We start from the raw sequence: 25820 nt of genomic DNA on the forward strand, positions 1-25820 counted from the left end.
TACATCCAGGAAGTGAGTTGAAAGGAATGACCATGAGGAAGAAATCTCTGGGGTTCAAAGTGGGCAGCTATGAGAGGAATTCCCACAAACATTCCTTTTTGATTTTTTATACCAAGTCACACCAAAAAGGAAATAATGTTGACATTTATCAGAAATAATGGACAGATGATGAAAAGTAGCAAATTTTTAACATTGTATGGAAACAACAGAAAACTGTTTGCATTTTCAAAGGTCCAGACAAAGAGGAGTTTCTTCAGGATAAGGCACGATCCAAACAATCCAGTTGAGAAATGCAATGAGAAAAACCTTCTTCACTACCTCTACCTTCTTGAAATAATAGCAGAGTAAACTTTTTTTTAGAAACAAACAGGTTTTTTGCCTCTCCATACTGCTTTTAACAGTCTTATTTCCTGATGTCCACCACATAGTTTTTCAAAACTTAACAGAGCACAGATCATTAGGGATGTAAGTGATGCTGCAGCCACTCTTATTCTCTTCCCCAGATGCTCAGAAGATCACCATTCAAACAAGGACCGAGATCAATGTGTCCCCAAGATTACCACCTTCCTGACTTATGGAGAATATTTGGGAATGGTTTTAGCTTCCATTGCCCTCTTCTTGACCTTAATAGCAGGCATTGTGTTGGGAATCTTCATTAAATACAAGGAAACTCCCATAGTCAAAGCCAACAACTGGGACCTCTCCTACATCCTCCTCGTCTCCCTCCTGCTTTCCTTTTTGTCCTCCTTCCTCTTCATCGGGCGCCCAAGGAAAGAGACCTGCCTTCTCCGACAAACGGCCTTCAGCATCATCTTCTCAGTTGCTGTTTCTTCTGTCTTGGCAAAGACCATCACGGTGGTGCTGGCCTTCCTGGCCACAAAGCCCGGGAACAGGGTGAGGAGATGGCTGGGCAAGAGTCTGGCCAACTCCATTGTCATCTCCTGTTCTGCGGGGCAAGTTCTCATCTGCACCATCTGGCTGGGCTCTTCTCCCCATTCCCAGAGCCCGATATGCACTCCCAGGTGGAAGAGATCATCCTGCAATGCAACGAAGGGTCTGTGGTCATGTTTTACATTGCCCTCGGCTACCTGGGCTTCTTGGCTGCCACCTGCTTCACGGTGGCTTTTCTAGCCACGAAGTTGCCTGGCTCCTTCAACGAAGCCAAGCTGATCACCTTCAGCATGCTGGTCTTCTGCAGTGTTTGGGTGTCTTTTGTGCCCACCTACCTGAGCACCAAGGGCAAGTACATGGTGGCCGTGCAGATCTTCTCTATGTTGGCCTCCAGTGCTGGGCTTCTGGGCTGCATCTTCCTTCCCAAGTGCTACATTATTGTGCTGAGGCCTGATCTGAACACAAAGGAGCACCTGACAACCAGAAATTAAGGGAACAGTTGATTCTTAAAATATTCCATGTTCCCGATGCCCAGAAGTGCATAAAGGAAACACACTTGCTCATCCATGTTGCTCATTCTTCATCTGTGAAAGAGATTGTGTTCCTTCTTAGCCCAGGTTTTGTGTAGTCCTGTTGACATGAACCGCAAGATGGGAGGAAATGTTTTCCTACCTTGCTTTACCAAGGACTACAATGAGTCCTGGTCTACTGCCCTTAGTTTGTAAAGTTTTATCATTTAATCATTTTTTGCTTTGAGAAGTTATATTTATCTCACAACAAGATAGGCTGGAGGGAGAGAGGAGTTAGGTCTTTGAGTGTGATTCCTTTGTCCTAACTACCTATTAACCATATCAATTCTGATATTCAACAATAGTTTCTAGTTATGTCATTTCTATTTATTGAATTTTCTCCATTTTCTACATGTATGCTGTATCATTCATAAGTACACTTCATGTCATTTCGTTCTCCTAAGCTTTGTATATCAATAAACTGAGAAATTCATTTAAGACATCTCCCGTAGTCTGTTGGTTTAATTTCTGTCTTGTGTAAGCTCTGCTCTCTGTTCCAAAAAGTAGCAACTGACCTTAGCCAAGCCGTGACTGGAGACCAATGGATTTTATTACACTGGCCTGGATCTGACATGTTGTGCCCTGATGTTGAGCGGATCACCAGATTACGAGTGAGCAAGCAACAAGTTCAGCATTGGAGGGAAGCAATGAGACGATGCCAGATAAGTTGGATTCCCTGCCTGCCAAACCTTTTCAGAGGAGGCATCTTATGCTCAGTCAGGAAGGAATATGGAGAGGCCTCCTCCTCCAACTCAGGTTCCTCCCATTCAGGTCCTCCTCCTCCAACTCAGGTTCCTCCCATTCAGGTCCTCCTCCTCCAACTCAGGTTCCTCCCATTCAGGTCCTCCTCCTCCAACTGAGGTTCCTCCCATTCAGGTCCTCCTCCTCCAACTCAAGTTCCTCCCATTCAGGTCCTCCTCCTCCAACTGAGGTTCCTCCCATTCAGGTCCTCCTCCTCCAACTCAAGTTCCTCCCATTCAGGTCCTCCTCCTCCAACTCAGGTTCCTCCCATTCAGGTCCTCCTCCTCCAACTCAGGTTCCTCCCATTCAGGTCCTCCTCCTCCAACTCAGGTTCCTCCCATTCAGGTCCCCATTATAGAGCAAAGCCAAGATCAAAAGGGCAAGTAAAAATAATTTACAGATCAGCCACTGACAAAGCATTTATATTAATTAGTCAAGATTGCATCCTACTTAAACTTTCATCACTTCAAATTGGTGGAAACTCTCATTCTTATTACGATTCAACTTGTAGCATTCCAATGAAGGGTGCTATATAAATTTAAGCTGGGAGCAGCCTCTGGCTTGACTTATTTCATTATTCTTACTAATATTAATAAGTAATAAAGTATGAATTTGGGGGGAGGGGAATACATTACATTAGTGTCCAGTCATTGCATTTCTATAGGATACTTCATTTCAATCAATCAATCAATCAAATCTTTATTACAGTAGTAGACCAGCATCAGTAGAGTGGGGTACAATCATTTGCAGTCTGTAAAACGTTTCAGAAAGCGAAAAAGTATTTAACACAAAGTATATATAAAAGTCTAAAAGAAGGGTTTGGGAGCATTAAACAGATGTGGAAGAGCATAAAAGGTTAGTATATAAAGACTATGGCCACCAATTTACAGAGCACTCTGATATGAGTGTTCATTAAATCTAGCATAATAAAAGTAATGAAAAGGTGTGGCAATGGAGGAGTGCAGGGAAAAGAAAACTCCTGGCACTCATTCTTTCTTGCTACAGAATTAAAAGATTTCTCTGCTTTTCTCCTTCTTTTCCCCTTGGGTGGTGTGTTCAGCAGTCGCCCTCAGGGGAAACAGGTGTCCCCCCCCCCTTGGAGGAAATGGACTGATCGGAACCTGGCTGTGAGATCGGCTCAGAATCCCAGCCTCACTTTGCAGTTGAGACCAACAGCCTTTTGGTGGTTTCTCTGCAAGTGAATCAGAAAAAACTCTTATTAGACACCGAAAAAGCAAAGTCTGAAGACTGATGTCTGGGGAAATGGTGAGGGGACCAGCAGGAAACTGCTAAGGGAGTTTTGAGTCCTTTTATTCTGTTGCAGTTGCAGAGAAAGGAGGGTGGGGGGTGGGGGGTGGGGTCCGCCCCAGGTGTCATCACTGAGGGGGGTGGCAAAAGGACATAAAGCCGTGTTTAAAATAAAAATAAAAATTGGGCTCACCAAACCTTTTAGTTGAGTCAAAAAACGCGGCTGGCACTGGGCGCCACACCACGGGGGCTGGCACTTACCGGGGGGGGGGGCTGCAGAGTGCCTGATCCACGCATCTCTCCTGGGGGTGACTTGGTGGCTTGGGCCCCTGCAGGCTGGGCGCTGCCTGAAACAGAAGCGTGGGGCTTGCGTCTGCCCCCTGCCTCTCCCTCAGCCGCCCTACAGCTGGGGGGGAGGCAGAGGATAGGCTCCAGAAAGCCCACAGGACCCCCGCGTTGAACCGGGCACCCGAGCAGCTAGCTATGCCGCTGTTCTGTTGTTTGAATTATGGGTGCCTTGAGAGTGAATGTGCTGTGCTTGCTGCCCCACTTGTCCTGATGGACCAGCCCACATGGCGCCAGGGCTGTAGGGCTTCCCTGGCTAGCGACTCAACGTGGGCAGGAGAGTCTGCCTTCTGGGTTCCTCTCTCATTTTGGGATGCTCTCTTTCTCCTCTCTCCCCACCATCAACTCTGGGGTCCTGTCTCTGCTAGCAGTCAGCCACCGAGGAGGACATTCTCAATGTCAAGGAGGACGAAGGAAAAGGCAAGGATGAGACCGCAAGACGGCTGGATCTCCTCAGCCCTGACTGGGTAGGTGGCCGTGGCCTAAGTGGTGATTGGCAGAAGGGGAGAGGGGCATATCAATCGTAGGATGAGACTGTTGTTTCAGTTATGGGTGCCTTGAGTTTTAACGTTTGGTTGCGTTTTTTAATTGCTCGTTTTTTGCATCTTTTCCTTGCAGGTTCCAAGTCTGTCACCATTTTCTAGTGTTTCCTCCCTGTCCTCCCTGGATTCCCTTTGGGACTCGCTCAATGAGGTACGTAGCAGACAGAGCAGGAGGGAAGCCCTGCTGAGCTGGAGAACCCTGAGGCTGGGGAGGAGGAGGAGGAGGAGGAGGAGGAGGAGGAGGAGGAAGCCGGCTGGCCGGCCAGGCCACCTTCTGGACGGTTGTGAGCAAGGGGGCAAACAGGCAGGGGGCTGCTAAGGGCAGACCATGCTTGCTGCCCCACTCCTCCTGATGGACCAGCCCCCCATGGCACCAGGGCTGTAGGGCTTCCCTGGCTAGCGACTCAATGTAGGCAAGAGAGTTTCCCTTCTGGGTTCCTCTCTCATTTTGGGCTGCTCTCTTTCTCCTCTCTCCCCACCATCAACTCTGGGGTCCTGTCTCTGCTAGCAGTCAGCCACCGAGGAGGACATTCTCAATGTCAAGGAGGACGAAGGAAAAGGCGAGGAGGAGACCACAAGACGGCTGGATCTCCTCAGCCCTGACTGGGTAGGTGGCCGTGGCCTAAGTGGTGATTGGCAGAAGGCGAGGGGGGCATATCAATCGTAGGATGAGACTGTTGTTTCAGTTATGGGTGCCTTGAGAGTGAATGTGCTGTGCTTGCTGCCCCACTCGTCCTGATGGACCAGCCCCCCATGGCGCCAGGGCTGTAGGGCTTCCCTGGCTAGTGACTCAATGTGGGCAGGAGTGTCTGCCTTCTGGGTTCCTGCCTGTCTCATTTTGTGCTGCTCTCTTTTTCCTTAATCCCCGCCACCACCTCTGGGGTCTTGTCTCTGCCAGCAGTCAGCCAGCGAGGATGACAATTTCCATGAAAAGGATGATGAAGGAAAAGGCGAGGAGGAGACCGCAAGACGGCTGGATCTCCTCAGCCCTGACTGGGTAGGTGGCCGTGGCCTAAGCGGTGATTGGCAGAAGGCGAGGGAAGCATATCAACCGCAGAATAGAACTGTTGTTTCAGTTATGGGTGCCTTGAGTTTTAACGTTTGGTTGCGTTTTTTAATTGCTCGTTTTTTGCATCTTTTCCTTGCAGCTTCCAAATATGTCACCATTTTCTAGTGTTTCCTCCCTGTCCTCCCTGGATTCCCTTTGGGACTCCATCAATGAGGTACGTAGCAGACAGAGCAGGAGGGAAGCCCTGCTGAGCTGGAGAACCCTGAGGCTGGGGAGGAGGAGGAGGAGGAGGAGGAGGAGGAGGAGGAAGCCGGCTGGCCGGTCAGGCCACCTTCTGGACTGGTCGTGAGCAAGGGGGCAGGCAGGCAGGCAGGCAGGCAGGGGGCTGCTAAGGGTATGCTTGCTGCCCGACTTGTCCTGATGGACCAGCCACCCATGGCGCCAGGGCTGTAGGGCTTCCCTGGCTAGCGACTCAATGTGGGTTCCTGTCTCATTCTGGGCTGCTCTCTTTCTCCCCTCTCCCCACCACCAATGCCACCACCTCTGGGGTCCTGTCTCTGCTGGCAGGCAGCCTCTGGAGTGGCTATCAAGAAGGAAGAACCACAGGAAGTACCAGAGAGCCCCCCAGAGGAGGACGGGGAGGACAAGGAGGCCCTTTATTTGCCGTGCCCCCCACCTGGAGAACACCTGGAGGAAAGCGTTATCGAGGTCAGACGAAACATACATTCATTCATGACATATGAAAAGCTTCCCTGAACAGGGCTGCCTTCACATGTCTTCTAAAAGTCAGATAGTTGTTTATTTCTTTGACATCTGGCGGGAGGGCGTTCCACTGGGCGGGTCCCACTACCGAGAAGGCCCTCTGCCTGGTTCCCTGTAACTTCACTTATCGCAGTGGGGAACCGCCAGAAGGCCCTCAGCGCTGGATCTCAGAACGATGGGGGGTGGAGATAATTCTCCTGGGTTGCTTTTGGTTTGGTGTTTGTTTTGTAAGATATCTCTTTTGAATGCGTTTCCAGGTGCCTCCTGCCAAATGAAGTTATTAATTGCAAAGTGGGTTTGGCGATAATAAAACCATGTTGGCACTTTGCAAAGCCGGTTCTCTCTGGGGTTTTCCTGCCTCCTATACCTTCCCCCCACCCGCTTGTTCTTGACTTTGTGTCTCGTTCAGATCTCTCCAAGGCTGACCACATGAGAACTTGGGAGAGGAGTGTTCCCTCCTGACTACAACCCTTTCATATAACGCCTTGCCCCAAAAAAGAAAAGGAGGGATTATGACAGCCTGCCACCACACAGGCCCTTCTCCTTCACAAACGGTCTGGAGGGCAGCAACACAAGAAGGGGCCTTTTCTGTGGTGGCTCCCCACTTGCGGAATGCTCTCTCCAGGGAGGCTCATCTGGCACCTTCATTATGTATCTTTGGGTGCCAAGCAAAGACGTTTCTCTAGAACAGAGCTTTCCAAACTGTGTGCTCCTCCCAGGGCTGGAAAAGGGCTAGTTGAACTGAATCCCTGTGTTGCGAAATGAGGCATGTCTCCAAAGTGTGTCACCAACATGGAAAGTTCTGCTCTAGAACCAGCCTTGGGCTAATTGGACAACGCATGGCCTTTTCAACATGCTTGTGGATTGGGAGGTTGGCTTATGAGTTCGTTTTTGTTTTTAATACATATGTTGTGTTTTTATTTTGTATTTTTATGCTGTAAGCCGCCCTGACAGCTTCAGATGAAGGACGGCGTACGGATTGAATCAATCAATTGTTTGTTTGTTTGTTTGATTGATTAATGATTGCGGCATTTTCCCAGAATCTGGAGGTGAATTGTTTACTTTTCTCACAGGACTGCGAGGAAGAGAGGCCTCCGAAGACCCCCACTTGCTTGGGTTCCATCATCTCCCGGATTCGCAAGATCTTCAGAAGAGCGCCGCCGCCAGCACCACCAGTGCCACCAGAGCAACCCAATACAAGAGGCAGCAGTGGGGTGCAGGGGGAAAGGAGGCCACTCTGCACGTGGCTCAGGCGCTGGATGCGGCAGCATCGCAGCTGTGTCCACCCTGAACCCAGATGAGGAGGAGTTGGGAGGCTTGCACCGATCCGCCCGGGGAGATTTTGCCACCCCCCTGGGATGACACTCGGGGCGATACCCCCCCCACACCCCACCTTCCTCCGCCAGTGGTGGCAGGGGAAGTAGCACCTGGAGGCGCCCGAGTCCTAAGGGACATTTCCTTTTTGTTGTCCTTGCACAGGTCTTATTCCTTGTGGTCCAAACTGGAGAGGAGGAATAAAAGATCAGAGCGCGGAGGGAAGCGGGGCGAGAAACCCAAACTCTCGTGGACCTACACCAGCGTCCCACACGGCCAGCCCCAGTCCTAGAGCCCGACACCTTTTGAGAAGACAGCGGGCAAAGGGTGGACGGCGAAGGAGAAGTGCGAGAGAACGACAGCGTCTGCGGTGGTGGAGGAGAAAGAGAAGACAGGACTGAGAGGGGAACGATCCTGGAAGGTGGCTTGAAAAGAAAGGGCAATATGGCGTAGAAAAACTGCTAGCTCACGCTGCCCACGCCCAAAGGAGGAGGAAGGAAAGGAGGAAAGCAAGCGAGCAAGAAGGGACAGCTAAAGAAAGAACTGAGAAAAGAGACAGCGAGACCTTCTGTGGGTCAAAGAAATTACAATAAGAAGGAAACTGAGTTTCCTCCCTCCAGAGCTTGCTAATGGTCCTGCATTGTTCTATTTCCTTTTTATGTATAATTCTGTATTATATTGTTGAATTGTCGTCTTAGGTGATAAGCCTATAAAGGAAGGATATAAGGGAAGGGGGGAGGTGTTAAGGGAAGACTTTGAAAGGAAAGGCAGAAAATAAAAAGGGGTGGGGGAAAATAAGTGGGAGGGAACGCATAAAGGGAAGATGCAAAGCATTATATAATTTTTTTTTGTTTGTTTGAAATAAAGAAGCTAACCATTGAATCTGCATGGATCTTAAAATCATTTTGTGGAATGTTAATGGGCTAAATTGTAAGACTAGGAGGAGGAGACAGAGTGACTCCCCCTGCAGCTGCTCAGCTTTCATGGACTCAGAGGAGAAGGTCCCGCTTGCTGTCATGGCTTCTTTGCTCTTTGGGGCTCTTTGGGCCTCCCTCCCCCCCAAAAAAAGTGCGCCCTATGAGCCGGTGCGCCCTATAGGGCAAAAAATACAGTAAATGCTTTATGAGTCACTGATAAAGCATTTATATTAATTAGCCAGGATTACATCCTACTTAAACTTTCATCACTCCATACAAGTGGAAAGCTTACTAGACTCTCAGTCTTATAGCAATTCAACCTGCAGCGTTCCAATGAAAGGTGCTATATAAATTTAATAAATAAAGGTCCTGAGAAAGCTGACTTGTTTGTTTGTTTGTTTGTTTGTTTGTTTGTTTGTTTGTTGAATCTATATACTGCCCTATACGTGGAGGTCTCAGGGCAGGTCACAGAACAAAATTAATATACAAAACCAGAAGATATATAATCAAAATAAAAACAACAACCCAATAACACCCCAAAAAGAAGCACATTTTAAAAGGGCAAAGGATGTCAATCAAATCAACCAAAAAGGAACGTTTTTGCCTGATGTCCAAAGGCGTATAATGAATGTGCTAGGTGAACTTCCCTGGGGAGAGCATTCCACAGACGGGGAGCCACTGCAGAGAAGGCCCCGTTCTTGTGTTGCCACCCTCCTGACCTCTTGAGGAGGAAGCACCCGAAGAAGGGCCTCAGAAGATGATCTCAGGGTCCGGGTAGGATCATATGGAAAGAGGCGGTCCTTGAGGTACTGCCGTCCTGAGCCATTTAAGGCTTTCTAGGTCAATACCAGGACTTTGAATTAGGCCCAGAAATGAATTGGTAGCAGTGCAGTCAGACCAGGATCAGTGTATTGTGCACTAGCTGAAGTTTCCGAACTGTCTTCAGAGGCAGCCCTACGTATAACGCATTGCAGTAATCTAACCTTGGGATTACCAGAGCATAGACAACAGTAGTTAGGCTATCCCTGTCCAGATAGGGGCGTAACTGGGCCACCAGCCAAAGCTGATGGAAGGCACTCCCCACCACTGAGGAGTCCCAAGCCTCGAGCGACAGCAAAGGGCCCAGGAGTACCCCCAAGCTACAAACCTGCTCCTTCAGAGGAAGCATAACCCCATCAAGAGCAGGCGACCTCCCACCCATCTGGTCTAGGGAACCACCCACTAACAGTGCCCCAGTCTTATCTGGATTGAGCTTCAGTTGGTTGGCTCTCATCCAGTCCATTGCCGAGACAAGACACTGGTCCAGCACTTCCACTGCCTCCCCTGCAGATGTGAAGGAGAAATAGAGCTGAGTGTCATCAGCATAATTCTGACAACATACTTGAAACCTCCAGATAACCCCACCCAGCAATTTCATGTAGATGTTCAACAATGTGGAACATAGGATTGAGCCCTGCGGAACCCCACATTCAAGGTTCCCAGCGCTGAAAAGCATTCCCCAAGTAACACCGTCTGGGAATGACCATCCAAGTAGGACTGGAACCACCACCACCATCTGGTGTGCGGCCACATGCTCCAAAACCTTGCTCAGCAAAGGGAGATTAGCAACAGTGATTTCCCTAATCAAGTGGTGCATGGATTTTAGGAAATAGGTCAAATAAATAGATAAATACATATTAATAAATACTTGATAAAGAATAACAAAGCTGCTAGAATGCTAGCCTGGCTTCTGCGCACACAATTTGTTTATGAGTAGAGAAGTTTCTGCTCAAAGACGGGGAGCAAGTTGGCTCCATGTGCAACAGAAGCTGTCCTTCTGCAGAACATGTCGAAGGGGAAGGGAGAGCCTAAGGCTCAGAGCAACATTTCTCCCCTCCACCAACCCCAGAGAGCTTCCCTCTGTTGGAGAAGCCTTTCAAAGATGGGGTGGAAATTCACTTGAAGTGGCTTCGAAGCCACCAAGGCGCTACTTCCCTTCCGGGGGAGAACCAGAAGAGAGCGGCAGGAATCAAGCAGCCCAGACCCACCCAAAGCGGCCAGAGGGTGGGCTTGAGAAATCCCTCCCCATCGCAGGTTCCACCAGTCTCTGTCTCTAGCAGCCTCCAAGAAACAAGATCCCACCACCATGTATCCCTTTGACAGTCCTGAGGATGGCATTTCTCAGCATTCTCCATTGATTGATTTTTATTTATTCATATTTATTCCTTTATTTATTGATGTACTGAATCTAAATACAGTGGTGCCCCGCAAGACGAATGCCTCGCAAGACGAAAAACTCGCTAGACGAAAGGGTTTTTCGTTTTTTGATGTGCTTCACAAGACCAATTTCCCTATGGGCTTGCTTCGCAAGACGAAAACGTCTTGAAAGTTTGTTTCCTTTTTCTTAAAACCGTTAATACCCAGGGTGCATTGCTTGAAGAGGTGCAGTTGTGACTTGACTTCGAGGAGCAACTCATAGCATGCGGTGTGGTAGCCTTTTTTGAGGTTTTTGAAGACTTTGGTGATTTTTGAAGCTTTTCCAAAACTTCTTTTGCAGCCATTTTGCTGGGGGTGGATTTTGGGTTGGGGTGTTTGGAATTCAAGGACTTGGTGTTGGGGAGGGGTTTGCAAGAATCTGGAAGCTTGTGTGGTTTTTTCCTGCATTTTTATGATTTTCTGTCACCGTTGGGCCACTCTGCTGTTTTTTTTTAAAAAAATTCTGGGTTTGAATTTCTGTGTACTGTACACTTTGTTGATTTTTAAATGTTTTTCTGTCATGTTTAGAAACTTAATTTATTGTTCCTTCAATTTTTGAAATGCTCTTTATAGTATGTGTGATTTTAAAGAGCACTTAAACTCTTGTTGTACCCAATTTGGCTTTGTTTGGACTTTTTTTGGCCATAGGAACGCATTAATTGAATTTCAATGCACTCCTATGGGATTTCGTGCTTCGCAAGACGAAAAATTCACTAGACGAAAAAAATCGTGGAACGAATTAATTTCGACTTGCGAGGCACCACTGTATCGCCCTACCCCTGGAGGTCTCAAGGCGGTTCAAAATATAAAACCACAACATATATAATCAAAATAAAAACAACAAGCCAATAATGCCCCCCCCCAACCCCCACATTTTAAAAGGGCTTAGGATGCCTGGGATTCAAGGCTGGGACTCCTTCATCTGGCTGTTGTCCATCCCTGACTCTCCCACCTCTTCTTAAAACCTCCAATGAATCATAGAATGGGAGACTTGGAAAGGGACCCCAAGGTCATCTAGTCCAACCCTCTGCAATGCAGGAATCTCAGCTGAAGAATCCCAACAGATGGCCATCCAAACTCTGCTTCAAAACCTCCAAGGAAGGAGAGTCCATGGTTGGATCCAGCTCCTTCTTTGGTGCTTGTGAGCAAAGTTCAGGCCAAACTTCCAACTTCCAAGCACACCCCTTGACTTCTGTCCAACATGTTAATCTTCAGCTCTGCACCTGCCGCTTGAGCCAGTCAAGACTCCAGAAAGTTATGGTGCTGAAACTTATTCCACTTAGAATAGTCGAAATTATAGTCATCTCATCTTCTGAAAGCTCAGGAGATGTTTCTGGAGATTACATCAGCCTCAGAAAGTAGCATGACAATATTAATTGCGCTGTGTCTGGGAAAGAAAAAGTTAGTGCAGAGAATATTTCCTGTGATGCAGACAGACTGAGTCAAGCTGTAGAACTGGCGACAGAGGGGTGTGCCTGCCTTGTGCTTCCTAGCTCCGAAGGTAGAGTTGAAAACCACCCAGATTGGGAAAGCCCAGGCAGTCTGGCCTTGCAAGAGTCTTTGGGTTCTTCTGCTTTGCCTCCTTGGCAGGTAAGAGGAGAAGGAGGAGGCAGAGCCAGAATGAGATCCCTGCTCCTTCTGTTGCTGCTTCTGCTGCTCATGATGCCCTTTGGAGTCTGCGGGAACCACAAGGCGAAATGCCCCTTGAATCTGGTCAGGGATCAAACGGATGCTCGCAATTACTACCGGCCTGGACACTTCCTCATCAGTGGGATCATCTCTCCAATACGCCTTATTGAGACAACTCCATACAACTTTACTCAGACACCCTTCGCCAGGAATGAAGTATATGTAAAATTATATGTGGATGGGTTTCATGGTCCTCCAGTCCTTGTAATGGTTGTGATAGGAAAGAGCCCCTATCTCAGGGCTGGGGAGCCAAGGGCTGATGTTGCAGGACTGCCCTGCCCTGATCATTGGTCTTGCTTCCTGGGGCTGATGGGAACTGGGGGGGGGGGGTCCAGTAAAAAACCTCTCTTATTTCCTTCTTTCCTCTGTCTTCCTAAGTAAAACAATCCTGTTCCTATGCGTCTGTGTTGCTCTTAGTAGAATGCAAGGATGCCAGTGAATCTGGTCAGGGTTCAAAAGGATGCACTGAATTTCCCCATCTGCAGGATTCCATGAAACTCAGTGAATTTCCAAGGCACAAAGGTTTCATTCAATATTATTCCATTTGGACAATTCATAAACTGTCATTAAGGAATGTTACAGTTTTGCAAATGGAATTTTAAGAGCCTCTTGGGGACCTTTGGTAGCTGAAGAGCGGGAAAGATGTGCTTTAATTGAAAGGATAAATAAAATAATATGTCAGGGGAATTCCTTGTAAGTGGACTTAGATCTCTAAAATGTGAAAAGTAATTAATCCTTTTTTGACCACACACAACTGGCCTCATTTCAAACTATTGAGGTGCTTGACGTTTCTTCCTAAGCCAGAGGGTGGCATGAAACTCAAGCAATTTCCAAACTGCTAAGATTATTTTATGTTTATTCTAGTGGGATCATTTGTGAACAACCTTGTCACAGTTCTCTTTACACAATGCAACGGGAGACCTACAGCCCAACATGGGGAAATCTGTCTCAGCTACATTAAAGGTTTCCTCCTCCAATCCCAGCACTTTCCCCTTTCTGTCATTTTTTTTTTTAAAAAAGAAGCGTTTTAAGAAACTCCTGAAAATGGTTGGATTTTTATGGGTGAAGAACAGGAATGATATGCTTCAAATAAAATAATTATGTAAAATAATACAGACCAGAGGCTGTCCTCATTGGTGGAGTCAGTGATCCAAAATATTGGCAAAATTATAAATTTTACCACACACTCAAACCTGAAAGCCACCAGGCCTCATTTGTAACTAAAAAGGGACTGAGGTATTTGGTGCTTCCCCTCTTTCAATAAAATTGTCTCTTATCTACCTGTAGTCTAGCCCCTTGGAAGGCGCCAAAGACCACTGCAGCAAAAGCAGCCTATGGAGCAGCTTCCCCGTATATCTCAAATTTTGAGGGGCGTCTTCATTTTTTACTCATAGAACCACAGTAGAAAAGTATCACAGAGTTGTAGAGATGGAAGGAACCCGGAGGAATCTCACCTGAAGCATCCATGACACATGGTCACCTTCGGAGGGAGTCTGTTCCACTGTTAAACAGCTCTGTGTGCTGTTTGAATCATAGCTCCTGTCATGGAGCAGCGGTCTCCAAATTTTTGTGGATGAATGAATGAATAAAAAATATACTAATATCTGTGGATCATATAATGTTTCCTTCCTCCCATTAATATGAATATCAGTTTCACTCTTTTTAAAGGATTCATTTATTGCAGGGAGTGAACTAGGTTCTTCGGGTACATGTTGTCTTTTCTGTTCACCATCCAAGAGATCAACCAGGATCTCAGTCTCTTACCAAACATTACTCTGGGCTACAACATCTATGAAAACTATTTAGATGCAAAGATGACTTCAGACGCCATGCTAGAGCTGCTTGCAGGCAGTGGATGCAATATTCCCAATTATCACTGTGGAGAACAGAATCACCTGCTGGCTGTTCTTGAAAGAGGCAATACTGTCATCTCAAAAGTGATTTCAGCCTTGTCAGGCATCTACAAAATCCTACAGGTAAGTAGTGGGAGAGCATGGAAGCACAGAGGATTTCAACTGCATAAGATCCTATTTTCTCTTTGGAGGGGTTAAGTAGGGATATTTTTAAAAATGGGAAAATCCTGAGCTATGGATCCTACATCCCTTTTTCAAAACTGAGCCTTCACCAACTTGTCACCTCCAGATGTTTCAGAATAAAACTCCCATCAGCCTCAGCCAGCAGAGATTTAGATGTCAGTCATTTCAGATAATGAAATATCTGTTATGCTGAAAGTAAAATAAATTGCTGATCTTTTGCTTTCCTTCCTAGATCAGTCATGGCTTCACTGCCCAGGTTCTCGAAGGTAAAACCCTGTTCCCTTTTGTCTACCGGATGAGTCCCAAAGAGGAAAGTCAGTACCAGGGGATTGTTGAATTGCTCCTGCATTTTGGATGGACGTGGATTGGCCTCTGCACTCCAGACAATGAGAGTGGAGAAAGATTTGTGAGCGCTGTGAAACCTCTGATGCTCAGCAAAGGGATCTGCATTGCTTTATCAAAAAGAGTACCAGAAAGTTATTTTGATGAATTTATAACACCTGGGGAACCATTTTTCCTATGGAGACAAGTTGGGGTATTTCTTTCCTATATAACCAATGCACATGTTATCATAATACTCATGGCAATAAACAATATTTATGAGAAGGAAATAGGGGCGAAAGTCTGGATCACAACAGCTTTGCTAGAAATCAGAATTGGCTTTTACTTCCCTCCAAATATATTCCAGCACCTCCATGGTTCTCTGTCCTTTGAAATTCAGACTGGAATAAGGAGCAGCAAAGGTGAGAAATATAAATCACAGTCCAATCTTCTTGGAGATTTTTTGGATGAAGCTTATCAGTGTTCATATTCAAAGCATCTGTTGTCTGTGAAAGGCCGGAGAAGATGCAAAGAGGAGGAGGAAATGGAGATGGTGTCCCAAAGGGTATGTGAGACAATCCTGTCTCTAGATAGCTATAGCACTTACCTCAATGTTCAAGCTGTGGCTCAGGCCTTGCATGCTTCGCTTTCATCGAGATCCCAGAGGAGGCGGATGGTGGAGGAAGGAGACCAATGGAGACCCCAAAGGCTACAGCCGTGGCAGGTATTTCCTTCCCCTTTTTGCAAACTGCAGTCCACACAGATGCTGATCTTGACTGTGATAAACCTGTAAACTATCATAGTTACTATTAGTATTAGTAATAGTAGCTTACCTTCCAACATGTCTCCGATGAAAATAGGGATGTCCCATCCCACAACGATCATTTTGCTATTTATACCCAGGGATTTCTTCAGGGGGAACCCGCTGGAACTCAGCTCCAGCACCTCTCAACTGGGTGCCATTTTGACCTTTGGAGGGTCTGTAGTGATAATATTAGTATTATTCTGTTTATATATCAACTTTCTTCTGAAGATCACAGGGTGGTTTGCAGAATAAAAATACAAAATGAGAATAGAAAAAGCAAACGAAAGAAAGAAAACAAGCAAACCAAAAGCACATTAAAATGCAAAGAGATGGTTTTATCCACCCAAATCCTGGTTACAGAATAACTTTCTCGCCTGGCACCTAAAGATTTGTCACAAAGGTGTCCAGGGAGCCTCTCTGGGAGAACATCCCCCAAGCGAGGAGCCACCACAGAAAAGTCCTGTTGTCGTGCTGCCATCTGATCTCTATTTTATATATATATATATTTTATTTTTCTTCATTTCCCTACAAGCTCCTGTGTAGTAATTCTTAAAAATATTTATGTTTGTAGCTGTTATCCATACTCCTAAATATTAAACTTTCTTCTCAATCATCAGTTCTGTCACATTTTCCACCAATACTTTCATTCTACCTTTATTTAGTTTAAAACCTACTACTTCTCCAACTTGAGAATCTGTTCAAGACCTTGGTTGGCTAGCCATGGGGTCTTCTACAGTTACCACATGGTCATCTGCAAAGGCCTTGAGTTTATATGCTTTGTAACCTACTGTTGGGACGTGGGTGGCGCTGTGGGTTAAACCAGAGAGCCTAGGACTTGCAGATCAGAAGGTTGGCGGTTCAAATCCCCATGACGGGGTGAGCTCCCATTGCTCGGTCCCTGCTTCTGCCAACCTAGCAGTTCGAAAGCACGTCAAAGTGCAAGTAGATAAATAGGTACTGCTCTGGCAGGAAGGTAAACGGCGTTTCCGTGCGCTGCTCTAGTTCGCCAGAAGCGGCTTAGTCATGCTGGCCACATGACCCGGAAGCTGTATGCCGGCTCCCTCGGCCAGTAAAGCGAGATGATTGCCACAACCCCAGAGTCGGCCACGACTGGACCTAATGGTCAGGGGTCCATTTATCTTTACCTTTAACCTACTGTTATCCCTTTTATTTCTTCATCTGATCTTCTACTTCTGACCAGGGTTTCTAAAACTAAAATAATAATGGTGACTGGGGATATCCCTCTCTTGTCCCTTTCATTATTTTGAATTTTTCTGTTATTACATTATTTAGTATCATCATAGCCTGTTAGTCAGAATAAATTGAGTCAATTCCTCTAAGTACAGTGGTACCTCGGGTTACAGATACTTCAGGTTACAGACGCTTCAGGTTACAGACTCTGGCAACCAAGAAATAGTACCTCGGGTTAAGAACTTTGCTTCAGGATGAGAACAGAAATCGCGTGGCGGCAGCGTAAGGCCCCATTAGCTAAAGTGGTACCTCAGGTTAAGAACAGTGTCAGGTTAAGAACGGACCTCCAGAACGAATTAAGTTCTTTACCTGAGGTACCACTGTAATGACTCTCTGAATTTCATCATCTCTATAGTCCTCTTCGTAGAAGTCCATGAAACATGGTCAAAGGCTTTCTTTGCGTCTATAACAATCAACACTGCTTGCTTATCATTTCTAACCTCCAGATATTCTATTATATCAATTATATTCCTTATATTATCCTTCATCTGGCGGCCTGGTAAAAAATCAGCCTGGTCCTGATGAATTACCGGTAAATCCATTAATAGCAGTTTCATGTTGTTTGCCAATAGGTCTGCAAACAGCTTATAGTCATTATTTAATAGAGAAATCAGTCTATAATTTTTGACTGATAATAGATCTGTATCTTTTTTCAGAATCAGCGTAATCGAAGTATCTTAAATCTTTTAGTGGTTGTGCCAAATAATCTTGTAATTTCTTATAGTACTTTGCTGATAGCCCACCTGGCCATAGGTATTTTTCCCATTTTGGCTTGATTAATTGCCTGTTGTAGCTTCCCAGTTTCTCAGTGCTGGTGTTTTCCCCTGTCATTCCAGCTTCACCCTTTCTTAAGAGAAATCCGGTGTCTGAATACTTCCAGGGGCAGACTGTGCTTGGATGAGAACTGGGAGCTGCCAGCGGACTTCGATATTATGAACTGGGCGATGTCTCCCAATAAGTCTCGTGCCCTTGTGGAAATTGGGAATATAAGGAGAGGAGCATCTGCTGGCATAAAGTTCACCATTAACCCAGAAGCCATTGAGTGGAACAAGAAATTCAATAAGGTAGGGGGGATAATTGGGGGAGGGGGCTAGGAGATCCTGATTGTGCTCTTCCTTGAACAACCACTGCAGAATGAGCATGTCTGGGTGACTGTCCAGTAACAGCTGGAACCAGCACGCCTTCTTTCTACAGCAGCTGAGATAGGAGGGGAATTTGGGATGCTCAAATAAAGGATATTGACCTTTCACACATGCAGAAGGATGAAAAGTAATTTATTTTACATATGATAATTACTGATTTATTGTATATTTTTTAAATTTGTGAGTAAGCTCACTTGTATTAAATTTGTCTCAATTTGTGGTTGATGTGGTGAAATTTGGAAAATGAATTAAGGCAATTTGGCAAAAAAAACCCCAAAACCCAACTCTCCTTTCAGTTGGGCATTGAACAGCAAAGCGCTTTCTCTCTCTCTCTGACACACACAAACACGAGAATGAACCGTGTGAGAGATTATTCGAATCCTGAAATTTGGGGGAATCACATGTCAGACCCATTGTCATTTGCTTAGAAGTTCTTTTAAGAAGGGAAACAGGTAAATGGAGAAGAGGAAACAGAGTTCTGTGGCTCAAACCTCAGCTGTACTGAACTCAATTTAAAGCACAAGATATTCTGGTCACCCCAATGGTCAGCGGGGGGTTGAAAGGACCCTGATGAGGGGTCAAGGCTGCATTCCAGAGATCATGTTCTGCAGCTAAAGAGAACTGACCGCATTAAGGGAATGGGGAGATGGCAGGCAACTGGGGATCTTGGCTGCTGGAAACGGCAACTGGGATTTCCCAGGATTCCCTGCCAGACAGACCCCTCCCCAACCTCTATGTGATTGACGTAGAGCTGTGATGATTTCCTGAATGATTCATTGGGGGCCACAACTGCAAATCTTGGGGTAGATCAGGGTTTCCCAAACTTGGGTCCCCAGCTATCTTTGGACTACAGCTCCCATCATCCTGAGCTGGCAAGACCAGTTGTCAGGGATCACCACCATGCTATAGAGATCGCGTTGAGTGAATTACATACACACAAATACTCCTAACTGTTCCTCTTTGTTGCACCTTCTTGTCTTTCTGGTTAGGCCGTACCTCGTTCCAGGTGTACAGAAAGATGCCAGCCTGGATATGCCAAGGTGGTCCTAGAAGGAAAGCCCATTTGCTGCTATGCTTGTGCTCAGTGTGCAGAAGGATCCTTCTCCACTCGGGAAGGTGGGTGATTCCAAGGGGGAAGAAATTCCTGGAGAGAGTAAACACAGGACAGAAATTCAGTCTCACACACTTTTTGTGACAATTCTGCAGACATAGGGGAATGGGAATCCTTCCTCGACTTCCTTAGTATTAATCACCTTTATTACATCCAGGAAGTGAGTTGATAGGAATGACCATAAGGAAGAAATATCTGGGGTGCAAACTGGGCAGCTGTGAGAGGAATGCCCGCAAAGATGTCATAGGCGAAGGGGATCGAGATACGGATATGCTCGTACCCCTTCCAATCTGCGCCCCATCCCGAGGGACGAGGGTAGGGTGAGCAAGGATTACTCACCTCCGTCACTGGTGTTGTGCAATGCCAGGTCTATAGGCAACAAAACCGCCACCCTGCGAGATTTCATCATCTCGCAGGGGGTCAACCTGGCTTGTGTGACGGAGACCTGGGTGCGCGAAGGGGATACTGTTACCTTACGAGAGATGGCGCCCCCGGGTTTCTCCGTCCTCCACCAGTCACGGACTGTGGGACGGGGGGGAGGGGTGGCAGTATTAATCCGGGAAGATTGTTCTTTCAGGGCTCTACCACCACCATCGATCCCCGGCATTGAATGTGTTGGCCTAGTGTGGGGCTCCGAGGTGAGCTCGGCTGTCTGGCTGGTGTACCGGCCACCTAGCGCACCAGCAGCCACCCTTTCAGGCCTGCTGGAGGCGGTGGCCAGCTGGACCTTGGAGTTCCCTAACCTATTGGTATTGGGGGACTTCAACATCCATGCCGATGCCACTCCCTCCTCACAGGCTCTGGACCTGGTGTCTTCCATGGCGACACTAGGGCTCTCCCAGTTTGTTTCGGGCCCCACACATCGAGCAGGCCACACGCTGGATTTGATCTTTGGCGTCGGTATAGATGTGATCATGTTTCCTTCGATGAAGGTGCCATGGTCTGATCACTATGCTCTGAAAGCCAGGATTGACGTTCCACCCCCACCCTGCTTAGGTGGTGAGCCGATTTGGGCTTGCCCGCGGAGGCTGATGGACCCTGATAGATTCCGTCAAGCCTTGCGGGACCTTTCTCCCCCTGGCGACTCATTGACTGAGCTTGTTGAGGGCTGGAATACCCAGCTCCTGGCAGCCATCAATGAGATCGCACCTAAGCGCCCTCTGCGACCCCGCAGAAACCGGGCTCCCTGGTTTATTGAGGAGCTCCGGAAAATGAAGCGGGACCTCAGACGGCTAGAGCGAGTATGGCGGGGTGCCCGTGACGGAGCCTCAAGAACATCTTATAGGGTTTTTATGAAAACCTACGAGATGGCAGTGAAGGCCGCTAAGAAGTCCTACTTTATTTAGTATAATTCGGTCTTTAACGTCCCTCGAAGGACAGCCAAATTTAAATAACAATTTGACACACAGCTGTGAGGCATTTGCGAGCTTTTTTGCGGAGAAGGTCCTGTCGCTCCGCCATGACCTCCCTGCCAATTTGGATACAATAAAGGAACTGGAGGCCCCTCGACTGTCCTCGGGTCCAGTATTGGACCACTTTGACTGGATATCCCCAGCCGATGTGGACAGACTCCTCCGAGCTGGAAAGCCCACGACTTGTCCTCTCGACCCGTGCCCGTCTTGGCTGATTAGAGCGTGTCCAGACGAGGTGCGGGCCCCGCTGGGGGATATCATCAATTTGTCCCTTGGCACCGGGACATTCCCAGGGGAACTGAAGGAGGCAGTGGTGCGTCCGCTCTTAAAGAAAACATCATTAGATCCCTTAGATCTATCCAATTACCGCCCAGTTTCGAATCTTCCATTCCTGGGTAAGGTGATTGAGAGAGCGGTTGCTGAACAGCTTGGTAGGTTTCTGGATGAAACATCGGCTCTGGATCCATTCCAGTCTGGCTTCCTCGCTGGTCATGGGACCGAGACAGCTCTGGTCACCCTAACAGATGATCTCCGCAGGCAGCTGGATCGAGGCGGGTCGGGGCTGCTGATTCTTCTAGACCTGTCAGCAGCCTTCGACATGGTCGATCACGAACTCCTGGACCACCGCCTTGCCGACGTGGGGATCCAGGGCACAGTCCAGGGATACTGGAGTGGCTTGCCGGTTCCTACTCCCTATGTGGGACAAGAAGCTACAGTTAGAACTGGATATGGATATGGAACAACTGATTGGTTCCAAATTGGGAAAGGAGTACGGCAAGGCTGTATATTGTCTCCCTGCTTATTTAACTTATATGCAGAATTCATCATGCGAAAGGCTGGGCTGGATGAATCCCAAGCCGGAATTAAGATTGCTGGAAGAAATATCAACAACCTCAGATATGCAGATGACACAACCTTGATGGCAGAAAGTGAGGAGGAATTAAAGAACCTTTTAATGAGGGTGAAAGAGGAGAGCGCAAAATATGGTCTGAAGCTCAACATCAAAAAAACGAAGATCATGGCCACTGGGCCCATCACCTCCTGGCAAATAGATGGGGAAGAAATGGAGGCAGTGAGAGATTTTACTTTCTTGGGCTCCATGATCACTGCAGATGGTGACAGCAGTCACGAAATTAAAAGACGCCTGCTCCTTGGGAGAAAGGCGATGGCAAACCTAGACAACAACTTAAAAAGCAGAGACATCACCTTGCCAACAAAGGTCCGTATAGTAAAAGCCATGGTTTTCCCAGTAGTGATGTATGGAAGTGAGAGCTGGACCATAAAGAAGGATGATCGCCGAAGAATGGATGCTTTTGAATTCTGGTGCTGGAGGAGACTCTTGAGAGTCCCATGGACTGCAAGAAGATCCAACCTCTCCATTCTGAAGGAAATCAGCCCTGAGTGCTCACTGGAAGGACAGATCCTGAAGCTGAGGCTCCAAGACTTTGGCCACCTCATGAGAAGAGAGGACTCCCTGGGAAAGACCCTGATGTTGGGAAAGATGGAGGGCACAAGGAGAAGGGGACGACAGAGAATGAGATGGTTGGATGGTGTTCTCGAAGCTACCAGCATGAGTTTGATCAAACTGCGGGAGGCAGTGGAGGACAGAAGTGCCTGGCGTGCTCTGGTCCATGGGGTCACGAAGAGTCGGACACGACTAAACGACTAAACAACAACAACAACATATCAAAACATAATTAAAAAGCTTCCCTATACATATTTACCGAAACAGGCAGTTACCCGGGTTAGTGGATCGTGCTCCATTACAGATCCACCAAATAAACAACAATAAACCAATGTTGCTTTTGTAGCCGAATCCGCCATCTTTGTGGCGGGCGCTGCCCTTACACAAAGCTTCTCCCCCCCCCCAAAAAAAAAAAGTTTATTAGTTTCCTCTTATAACACACAGACAAAAACACAAAAGAAAAACATTACATTGAACACAACATAAAAACTTACACAAAGCTTCTTAGGCCCTAAGGCAGCTGGTACTGCCGTTTCCAAGGCGACGGGTCGGCCATCATGGCAAAGGGCAGCGTGAAGGCGGTTGCCGCCATGTTTGCATCGGGCGAGGTCCCGCGGCCATCTTGGATTCACCCATAGAGATAAGAAAAGCCCATAGAGTGTGAGCGCAGGCGCCATCTCGGAGCAGGTCACGCTTTCACGGGAGGAGCCGGCGGCCATCTTAGTAGTGGGCACACTGCTCCCTTTTGCTCCCGGGCACTTCCGTGTCGTGGCCGACGCCATCTTTGTATTGGGCAACATGAATTCGAAATGCTGCTGAAGAAGTGGGGAGGGGGGCGTTTCTTTCTTTTCCTTCCCCACACATCTCTGGCCCTCCGGTCTGCCGTGAGGAAGCGAAGAAAAGGCAGGGGAACAAAAAAAAATGGGGAATGGAGGGGAGGGGGAAATGCTGGCTTTGCCCTCAACAAACATGGAAACCGCCCTCAACAAAAATGGCGGCGGCGGCGGCGAGACTATTCCCCCGTTTTCCGCGCCCCATGGAGGGGGGGCTTTCGAAAAGGGAGGCGGGGGCGTGACGGACAAAGGCTGCGACGGCCGGAGGTGGAGGCGGCAGGTAAGGGGAGGGTTGGGTGGGGCAGGATGGCAGGGGATTGCGAGACCCCCCCTCCCCCGTCTTATTATGGGGCAAGGGGCGGCCTTCAGGGGGGAAGGTGGGGGGATGGGAGACCCCCCCCAAAGCCATGGGGTGGAAAGAAAGAAAGGAGAAGGAGGAGAGAGAAGAAAAGAAATCTCTCCAGCCTCGCAATGCATTTTATTAGCTCTTCTTATTAATCTCCCATTGAATAAAATGTGCCCTTTAAAAATAAATAAAGCAAGCCCTTTGTTTACTTCGTGCCAGCTGCTACTTCTGTATCCTCAAATCACATTATTATTGTTGTTGTTGTTGTTATTAATTGTGAAAGTGCTCTTGTGCGTTTGGCATACTTTTGCATACAGCTCTTAAATTTTGATTTTTTTTTTGTTACTAAATTATCAGATTTTGCAAATTCTTTTAGGCAACACTCAGAACAAATCTCCCAGCCACCCTTTCCATGGTGTTCTTTCCTTACTGTATAAAGCTGCTGTAATTACTTACATTCTACCCATTATATACATTAATTCAAACTTATTAAACTACTATTTCTCATCTGTTGCTATGCTTAAAGTCCTGCATACGTTTTAACATGACCATGATATATATTTTTAAATAACCCACAAAATATTTCCCTTCTTAAAGAAATTTTTTCTCATTTTTTTATTTAATTCTAGCAGTCTACCTACATCACCTTAATTTTGTTTTTAATCCCCTAATTGTATTTTAGATAGTTTTTAAGTTTTCTTTTCAATCGCCTGGTGGTCACTTTCCATTGTCTAGTCTTTGGAAATAAGTTGCTTTACCATGTTTGCATGCACGTCCTCTGGGATCATAGTTTGCACGCCCCTGAACTGTATATATAGTGGTGTTGCAAGGTTTTTTAGCATTATTACACACAAACTGTAGCTGTGTACAGACACTCCATAAAATTGTTTGAGTTTAACTATTTACTTGTGTTTTATCTTGCATTTTATACTGCAATCTGCCCTGAGATCTTTTGATGAAGTGTGGTATATATTTTATATATAGTAATAATAATGCTCAGAAGATCACCGTTCAAATAAGGAGAGAGATCAATGTGTCCCCAAGATTACCACCTTCCTGACTTATGGAGAATATTTGGGAATGGTTTTAGCTTCCATTGCCCTCTTCTTGTCCTTAATAGCAGGCATTGTGTTGGGAATCTTCATTAAATACAAGGAAACTCCCATAGTCAAAGCCAACAACCGGGACCTCTCCTACATCCTGCTCGTCTCCCTCCTGCTTTCCTTTCTGTCCTCCTTCCTCTTCATCGGGCGCCCAAGGAAAGAGACCTGCCTTCTCCGACAAACGGCCTTCAGCATCATCTTCTCAGTTGCTGTTTCTTCTGTCTTGGCAAAGACCATCACGGTGGTGCTGGCCTTCCTGGCCACAAAGCCCGGGAACAGGGTGAGGAGATGGCTGGGCAAGAGTATGGCCAACTCCATTGTCATCTCCTCTTCTGGGGGGCAAGTTCTCATCTGCACCATCTGGCTGGGCTCTTCTCCCCCATTCCCAGAGCCCGACATGCACTCCCAGGTGGAAGAGATCACCCTGCAATGCAACGAAGGGTCTGTGGCCATGTTTTATGTTGCCCTCGGCTACCTGGGCTTCTTGGCTGCCACCTGCTTCACGGTGGCTTTCCTAGCCAGGAAGCTGCCCGGCTCCTTCAACGAAGCCAAGCTGATCACCTTCAGCATGCTGGTCTTCTGCAGTGTTTGGGTGTCTTTTGTGCCCACCTACCTGAGCACCAAGGGCAAGTACATGGTGGCCGTGCAGATCTTCTCTATGTTGGCCTCCAGTGCTGGGCTTCTGGGCTGCATCTTCCTTCCCAAGTGCTACATTATTGTGCTGAGGCCTGATCTGAACACAAAGGAGCACCTGACAACAAGGAATTAAGGGGCATCTGATTCTTAAAATAGTCCATGTTCCCTATGTCCAGAAGTACATAAAGGAAACACACCTGCTCATCCATGTTCTTCCTTCTCCACGTCTGAAAGAGTTTATGTTCCTCCTTAGCCCAGGTTTTGTGTAGTCCTGTTGACATGAACAGTAAGTTGGGTGGGAATCTTTTGTATGCTGTGTCATTTACAAGTGCACTTCATGTCATTTCGTTCTCCTAAATTTTGTATATCAATAAACTGAGAAATTAATTTATCTCCCGTAGTCTGTAAAGCGGTTCTATGTAGATGTTAAACAATGTGGGGACAGGATTCAGCCCTGTGGAACCCCACATTCAAGGCTCCCGGAGCTGAAAAACATTCCCCAAGTAACACTGTCTGGAAATGACCATCCAAGTAGGACTGGAACCACCGCAAAGCGCTGCCACCCACCCCTCGCTCGGAGAGTCACTCCAGAAGGATACCATGGTCAATGGTACTGAAAGCCGGTGAGAAGTCGAGAAGAATTAACAGGAATATGTTTCTCTCTCTCAACAGAGGTCACCATACTGGACGACCAAAGCAGTTTCTGTGCCAAAACCAGACCAAAACCCCACTTGAAATCCAAGTCCCATGCCAGAGTGACTCAGCGGTTAGCAGTCCGGCCTGGAGAAGATGACTAGGCCCAAAGGACGGCGCAGTCCCAGCACTTCCCAGCCTCTTGGCTGCTTCTTTGTCCCATGGCCTAAACCCCACTGGAAACGGAGCCAGGAAATCAGTTTCTTTCCAAAGCGCCTGGATCTGGTCTGCGGCCGCTTACTCCAGAACATTACTGAAATATACTCAGAGTCGAAAGTGGATTTCATGCTCTTTATTCAGCTCATAGTGGTGAGGAGGAATGAAAGTCCCCCCAAAGTATCTGCTTTATATACATTATTTACACAATGGGCTGCACGTGATTGGCTAATTCCGGGATTCTCCTG

General features: G+C 47.1%; 3 protein-coding genes and 1 pseudogene across 5 annotated transcripts in view; all 4 read left to right on the forward strand.

Annotated features, from left to right (window-relative positions):
• The first annotated feature begins 32 nt into the window (after positions 1-32).
• Positions 33-3131, forward strand: LOC309523149 (vomeronasal type-2 receptor 26-like; annotated as a pseudogene). Its single transcript, XR_014224650.1, has 3 exons — positions 33-52; positions 504-2286; positions 2392-3131. The product of XR_014224650.1 is annotated as a vomeronasal type-2 receptor 26-like (transcript).
• LOC309522954 (uncharacterized protein) overlaps positions 2431-25820 on the forward strand; it is a 63266-nt gene continuing 39876 nt past the window's right edge. The window contains exons 1-5 of one of the 2 annotated variants that reach the window (XM_082206715.1): positions 2431-3467; positions 4163-4261; positions 4413-4487; positions 4845-4909; positions 5297-5333. In XM_082206715.1, the coding sequence (XP_082062841.1) occupies positions 3453-3467; positions 4163-4261; positions 4413-4487; positions 4845-4909; positions 5297-5333 (291 nt within the window). In that variant the 5' untranslated portion in view covers positions 2431-3452. The remainder of the gene's footprint in view (positions 3468-4162; positions 4262-4412; positions 4488-4844; positions 4910-5296; positions 5334-25820) is intronic. The other variant, XM_082206714.1, reaches the window with a different exon arrangement.
• Positions 5340-7726, forward strand: LOC309523018 (uncharacterized protein). The gene is made up of 3 exons (XM_082206801.1): positions 5340-5559; positions 5913-6053; positions 7181-7726. The coding sequence occupies exons 1-3, from the start codon at positions 5494-5496 to the stop codon at positions 7406-7408; spliced, it is 435 nt and encodes a 144-aa protein (XP_082062927.1). The 5' UTR covers positions 5340-5493; the 3' UTR covers positions 7409-7726.
• Positions 14323-24856, forward strand: LOC309523132 (vomeronasal type-2 receptor 26-like; the record flags this gene model as incomplete). The annotated part of the gene is made up of 4 exons (XM_082206893.1): positions 14323-15343; positions 17512-17739; positions 18807-18933; positions 23985-24856. Exons 1-4 carry the CDS (start codon positions 14594-14596, stop codon positions 24854-24856), a joined length of 1977 nt encoding a protein of 658 aa, XP_082063019.1. The 5' UTR covers positions 14323-14593.

Source organism: Podarcis vaucheri (assembly GCF_965113315.1).
Source record: "Podarcis vaucheri genome assembly, chromosome: 18".
NCBI classification, from domain to species: domain Eukaryota; kingdom Metazoa; phylum Chordata; class Lepidosauria; order Squamata; family Lacertidae; genus Podarcis; species Podarcis vaucheri.